The 6816-nt window shown below is 37.0% G+C and overlaps 1 protein-coding gene across 2 annotated transcripts; it reads left to right on the forward strand.

The window, feature by feature from the left end:
- Positions 1 to 1962: 1962 nt before the first annotated feature.
- LOC121941590 (kallikrein-8-like) lies at positions 1963 to 5831 on the forward strand. Of its 2 annotated transcripts, XM_088074752.1 has the most exons (5): positions 1963 to 2339; positions 2525 to 2719; positions 2975 to 3027; positions 3332 to 3489; positions 3581 to 5831. In XM_088074752.1, exons 2-5 carry the CDS (start codon positions 2529 to 2531, stop codon positions 3731 to 3733), a joined length of 555 nt encoding a protein of 184 aa, XP_087930878.1. In that variant the 5' UTR covers positions 1963 to 2339; positions 2525 to 2528; the 3' UTR covers positions 3734 to 5831. The 2 variants fall into 2 exon arrangements, with proteins under 2 accessions (XP_087930878.1, XP_087930867.1); XM_088074741.1 differs by having other exon boundaries at positions 1963 to 2719.
- Positions 5832 to 6816: the final 985 nt, after the last annotated feature.

The raw sequence follows: 6816 nt of genomic DNA on the forward strand, positions 1-6816 counted from the left end.
TCTTAAAAGTTCATGTTCACAAAGTGCATGTAGATGAGATTGGTGAACTTTTACTTTATGCTACAGTGACAAGGATATACAGATTGATTCGACAAGTCAAGGACATTTTATTTGACTTAAGCCTTGAAGGTGTTAAACACCATGTAGAGTGAACAGTGTAGGGTTCAGGGCCATTTGTGTAAATTACATGCAACATCATGCTCTCGCGTTTTGAATATTTCGTCCCCTTCTCACTTATGCCATGAGGGTGACCGCATGTTCAACTTGGTGAAATCTTTATGTTCAATCTGTATGTCAGGATGAAGAGTCAAAGCAGCACAAGCTCTCTAAAGGGAATCTGTACCCATATGAGAGCAAGTGCCATCTCCACAAACAGAGCTAAACAAGGGCAACAGTGCTGACGGATCCAATGCGTTGATTAAGGGGGCATAGAAGAGTAGGTGCTACGCTTCTGCAACAATGCTGTCCTGATATCATCAGTAACTGAATGGCAATGAGCTAGTCGATATAGACATACAATAACATACACTAAGACCAGACTGTGACTGCACCATGATTTAGGGTCAACTTAAATTTAATTTATTCTTAAACCACGTTTAAGAAGAAAGTATTTAGTGCAAAAACTCACAAGAGCATTTTCATAACAGTATAATTTTACTGCCGTTACTTTATGGAGGTTAAGGGCAGGAACTGTTGATAAGCGATCCAAACTTTGCATAAATGTGTAAAGGTTTGCAGCCAATAGGCTTGTGTCCATAAGCCTTTACGAGGTGATTGGTAGCTGCTGCTGTTGTTTCAGAGAGGCAGTCATCAGATGGTGAATGGCACCAATGTCTCATCTGATGCTTCTCCCTTTGCTGTGCGTTGGTGAGTTTTCAAATATTTAACATCTACATAGTGGTTTGCACTTTTAGTGCTCTAATGATACCATATGTTACTGTTTTTGTATTATGTTGCATTTTTTAAATGTCTAGATAACCTATTACGTCAGTATTGCACCTCTCACTCTACTTACCCTGGTACTATCAGCGTGTGCCAATGCCAATGGATGGTGCGTTAATATGAAAGTTACTGCATATATTATACTGCATCAGGACAACCTAGAGTATTTGTCTACGAGGTTTGGGAGGACATGTGTGTGCTTAAGTTACATGATTGGACTTGAGTCAGACTAATTTGGTGGCTTCAGATATCAATGGCGACTTCACATGCAAAACTTTTGACATGAAAATACTTTATACCTTCCTCAAAGCCCAAAATTAGAAAGGTTGTTTAAGGGATGTGCCATTAATCATTTCATTTTGAGTTGTCACTTATTCCCCAAATTTCACTTTGTTTGTTTTGACCAATCAATGACTCAGTCCCTTGGCCTTAAGGTGTGGGTTCCTGATCGAATTGTAATTATTTTATTTTATTTTATTTTATTTTATTTTCAGTCAGTCAGTCATTTTCTGTAACCGCTTGTCCTCGTAAGGGTTGCGGGGGGCTGGAGCCAATCCCAGCCAGACTATCGCAGGGCCGACACATATAGACGAACAACCATACACACTCACAGTCACACCTAAGGGCAATTTAGAGTCACCAATTAACCTGAGCTGCCTGTCTTTGGACTGTGGGAGGAAGCCGGAGACCCCAGAGAGAACCCACAGAACATGCAAACTCCACACAGAAGGGCCCCCGCCCGGACCGAACCCCATTCCAACCGGGGACCCTCTTGCTGTGAGGCAACAGTGCTAACCACAAAGCCACCGTACTGCCCCTTTATTTTATTTTATTTTATTTTATTTTATTTTATTTTATTTTATTTTATTTTATTTTATTTTATTTTATTTTATTTTATTTTATTTTTTATTTTTTATTTTTTTTACAGGGACAGTGCACAATTGCACCACAGTTAGCTAGCAGCTAAATAATTGTGTCTGTTGTCCCTGGGCAGGTAAAAAAAAAAAAGCGACACAAAAACAAAGAACAGCAAGTAGCCTACAAAACCTGTTCTGCTGGTCAAAGGTCAAGGTCTATAAAATTCAAAGCACAAAGCTCTAGTAAGTGTGATACTTCCTTCTAGTACAGTTGAAATCCAACTCTGAGCAATAAATCAAAACCTATACTGACAAAGAGGTAGTGACTCTTAACACATCTGGTGGAGGATTTCTTCTTTCAGGTGTCTCAGTGAGCAAAGGGGCAGATCTGCAGACGAGAATCATCAGAGGTGAACCATGTGAGCGTCCGTTCCATGTCAAACTCAGAGTCACTGCTGGTGGATCTTCCTCTTTGTGTGGTGGCTCTCTGATCAGTGACCGATGGATTTTGACTGCTGCTCACTGTTTGAAGCCGGGAAGGTGAGCAAACAACATGCAGGATCTATAACAACATCCAGAGTAGTGCAGGGTATAATCAGATTAACATAAATGAATTGTGTTCTTGAAGAGAAGTATATACGAAACAGATGAGGAGCTGGAATTTGATGATTGATTAGATGTACTTTATCACGCAATATTCATCTTTGACCTCTTCCCATGTGCAGGACTATGTTTGCAAATTTACCAGTGCATCCAGGGAGTCCAGCACAAGAAGTGGAAATAACAGCAGAACCTGTGATCTATACAGACAAAGACGACAACAGTCGCACAAGATCCCACGATCTCATGCTGCTGCAGCTTCCCAGCCCCTCTGACAGTCAACCTGTAGCTCTTCCAGACTGTGAATATGAACCTAAAATGTGAGTTCTGACCTTTCCAATTTAGATTTTATTTTTAAATCTGTGAAGTATTTTTTGGGGGAATATTCAATTCAGTCAGGAGAATCTTTCTATTTTTAAAAAATTGCTTGAAGACCTACCTCTTGCGAGAGCATTTACTCACCTAGCATGCTCTTTCTAATTATAGTAATAGTGTAGCAGCATGAATACTTGCATTAAATGCTAATATTGAAACAACCAAACCACTTCATTCTTTGTTGTTGGTGTATTTTTTAGGGTTGAGATCGCAGGTCACGCTGCCACTACTGGGGGTCCTAATGATGAAAGGAGTGAGATTATTTCTGATAATTTAATCATACTTTTTTTTGTTAATTTTACTGTAGATTCACAGTTTGTCTCAGTTTTGCAGGTGTATGTTTTGGGAAACATACACCTGCCTCTGTGCTGAGACAGACTTATTTATTTATTTGACGCCGTCCTGCATGAGGATGAATATATATATATAAACAAAATGTTTATTTTTTGTTTATTTAGAAATACTTTGTTTATTAAAAATTATTCAGATAAGTTGAGATGTATTTATGTACTATGTACTACTTATGAACTTTTTGTTGTTCTTTTACTTTTCTTGAGGACCTGGTCAATCACCTACTCTCCACTGTGCAGACACTGAAGTTGTCGACTGTGAAGATCTCCAAAATACTCTGCAGACACTTTTCCCAAAGGTCTATCGCGTCAAGGTGTATCAACACTGGTTCTGTGGAAAATCACCTACAGTGGACGTATGTTATGTGAGTTGACATGCTCTTTAATATGTACTCTCATTTTCTACATTAAAGTTTTAAGATAAGGGAAACATTTTAATATTTATTTCTCTCACAGGGAGATTCTGGTGGAGGAGTGGTGTACAAAGATAAAATTTACGGCGTCATTTCTTTTCTTGGGGATCCTGACCGTGTGTGTAGGAAGGCAGCTGCATTCATGGACCTCTGCAATCCAGAATACGCAACATGGATCAACCAAACTATTACCTAAGCGGGAAAAAAATGATGCGGTTAACTGCAGAGGCTCTTTCATAATGAATGCTCAATGAGAAACTTTTTGAGTTTTTTTTGTACTTTTTATTAATTTCTTGCTCATTCCAAGTCTTGTTTGCCTGTTTTTTTCTTGGATTATTATTAGTATTTTTTTTAACTAAATTCAGGTAATTTTTTTTTCTTACTCTTTTCGTACTCATTTTTGGGTCATTTCCCCTTCTGTTGCTCATTTCCAATTCCTCTTGTTTATGAGAGAAATCAAGCGAATTTGCTTAGGTTTTGAATGGTTAAAACTGAAAAATTCAATTTGATAACAAAGTGCATCTAGTTAAATAAGAAATCTACGTTAGCATTTATTTTTTTTCTAAAATCCAGGTGAACAATATTGTACATTAAAATCCAAAATCTGGGATTTACCCCACAAACTTATTCTGGATAGTTGTAAATGAAGGAAGCCTTGTTCCTAACTTTTAATGGGGTTCGGTTACTTTAATTTTCAGCTGTTTTCTTTTATGCATCACAATATATGCTATTGGGGTTTTTTCCATCATGAAAACAAATTTAAGATATTATTGTTGTAAACTAACATCCAACTTTAATCCCTTACTTGTTCAATTGGTGATTATTTATATAACACTTAATGTATTTAGCAATAAAGTCCAAAATGCAGACTTACAGGCTTGCAACATAAAAAAAAATGCAAAAATAATCATTTTTCATGGTAAGTTAATTAATGCATTCAGTGGTTTTCAAACGACAGGGTGTAAGTGTGGAGTGATAAACTGCATGAGACCTTCTCCACAGCAGAGATTTTGATCTGTTGAACACAGCTTGAAACTGCTGGAACAGAGCCATCATTAATATTAGCTCCACCTGTGCTTTTTCTGCCATGCCAAGTCAAAACGCCTGCTCTGAAGTCCTACGAATTTGAAAAAGAAATGATGCCCAAGATTAGGGTAAGTAAGATTTTTCAGAAGAAAAAAAAGTAAATTTCCTTCTTTTTCACAACTGTAGTTTTTAAGATGATCATAGTGACACTGGGTGTCGTGCAGTCCTATTGTGAAAATCATGTTGAAAAAATGTTAATCTGTCTTTGTGATTGCAGAGCACTTTTTTTAAGCATTCAACCAGACTGCACATTTGAGGGGAAGCTTGAAATGGCAGAACACATTAATGCCTTGTAAAGTCAAGAGTGTCCCTATTGATCCTAATCTGAGCTGTCAGGCGCAAGTTCTCTGTAATCATCAATTCAAGGATAATCTGGTTTGAAAAGGCTGTCCACCTCACTCCTGCAGACCAGGAGCCTTTTTGCTGGCTGTTGTTTGACAAATGGCTAAGCCTCTAAAGAGGCTTTAGGGTGGAAAGAAAGAGAAATTGATTTATTGCAGCAACATGCTTCTCAGATGCACAGATCCATTCAGTCACACCCACTGTATGACATTTAGTTTGCAGTTTGTGCACAAACTGACTGTGTTGTCTGTAGACTGCGTACAGTCAGTTTTACATGTAGAAACTATACATTTATGATAAATTTAGTGTTTCGTTGTTTTCAAGCTGCCTTTAAAATTTAAGGTGACTGAGTTTGAGAAGTAAAAGTGACGTAATTTTGTAATGATTCAAAACGACAAAACTTTTCTTGTTAAATAAACTTGATGCTAATTTAGTTGTACTCAAATACTCGAGTTTATGAACCAAATGATTAAAGTACAGCAGAATTAGGAGAAAGAAGAAAGGTTTATTTGTTTCAAGTCATTACAAAATTACCTCAATTTGTCCTCTCAAATCCAGTTAATTTAATCTTTTAAGGCAGTCAGGGAGCTAACTTATCTAAGTTAAAACAAATACTTTTTGCAGTGTATTTTTTCTCTCTCAGTAATTTTATTGTGTTTTAAGGTTGTTAACAAGTCATGCCTCAGTTTGGCATGTAGGTTCTCTATGCATAGCCTTTGCTTAATGCCATTGCACACTCAATCTTTTGTAAAGATATAACTGATATGATTACACCCTTGTGCACACTGCTCTTAGCAGAACGGTTATTTTTGCACTTTAATACGTAATGCTTTCTTCAGTATCAAATTGCAGAAGTTTTGTAATGTATTGCAAGAGAGTTCTTTAAAAATACTTTGTCATTTGTAAAGGAAAATAGGTCATGACATGACAGCAATAGCTGGTATGAGCAAATCACAAATACCATATGGGATGAACAAATAATAATAATAATAATAATAATAATAATCTGCTTTTGCAGATTTTCTCTGCAGCCACAGACATAAACTAATACCATTTTGGGCAGTACACTATAATACAACTGACACTGTATTTGTATATGCCATGCATTTGTTTTCCTAAAATATCTTCATCTGCAATACAAAAATACATATGCAATGACTAAAGAACAATAAAAAAATGTGATGTTATTTAAATTAAAATTGAGTTGAAGCAGGAGACACAACATTTAGCTAAAATTAAAAAATCCCACTAAAATATATTTCTGAAGACATTTTTTGGTGAGAAAAAAGTAATGCAGTAACAGAATCTTGGTTTATATTTGATCAGCCTGATTTTACCATTCGATCTAAATTCTGGTGGTCCTGGTGAAATGTGATTCCCTTTGGGCTATACAGAATTTGCTCGCTTACCAACACATGCTGACAAAATAATGCACACACACACTCAGACAAATAATGAGTTATGTTTCCCACCTGGTGGGCTGATGCGTATAACCTCTCCCCCATTTACACCATTAATCAGTTAGCCTCTCTTAATCAGCGCACACAAATAAATCAGTTTGATATCACTGCGCTGATGCCTTGCCCTCTAGTAAAGCAAAGTAAGACAGATGATGCTTGTAGCAGATGGTGGAAATGCAGTCACATATATCAGCGTTACCTTAGACAGACCCTCCACACTGAGCTCTTTTTTTTCAGAGCTGGGATCACTGGATGATGCTGCATGTCTGTTGCTGTAGGAAGCTGTTGGGACTATACTATAATAAATAAAACCACAGATTTTAGCCAAAAATCAGCCACGTGTTTCACCAAAGAGGATAACTCTGAAGAAATCACATCCTCTCTGCAGATC

Source organism: Plectropomus leopardus, chromosome 3 (assembly GCF_026936395.1).
Source record: "Plectropomus leopardus strain MGB_pleo_1.0 chromosome 3, ASM2693639v1, whole genome shotgun sequence".
In the NCBI taxonomy this organism is placed as follows: Eukaryota; Metazoa; Chordata; class Actinopteri; order Perciformes; family Serranidae; genus Plectropomus; species Plectropomus leopardus.

Coding starts and splice junctions, on each gene's coding strand:
- LOC121941590 (XM_088074741.1), top strand. CDS start 2,517: ATGTGCAGGACTATGTTTGCAAATTTACCAGTGCATCCAGGGAGTCCA. Junction 3,028..3,331: donor GGGTCCTAATGATGAAAGGA/GTGAGATTATTT, acceptor ACTTTTCTTGAG/GACCTGGTCAATCACCTACT. Junction 3,490..3,580: donor CTACAGTGGACGTATGTTAT/GTGAGTTGACAT, acceptor TTTCTCTCACAG/GGAGATTCTGGTGGAGGAGT.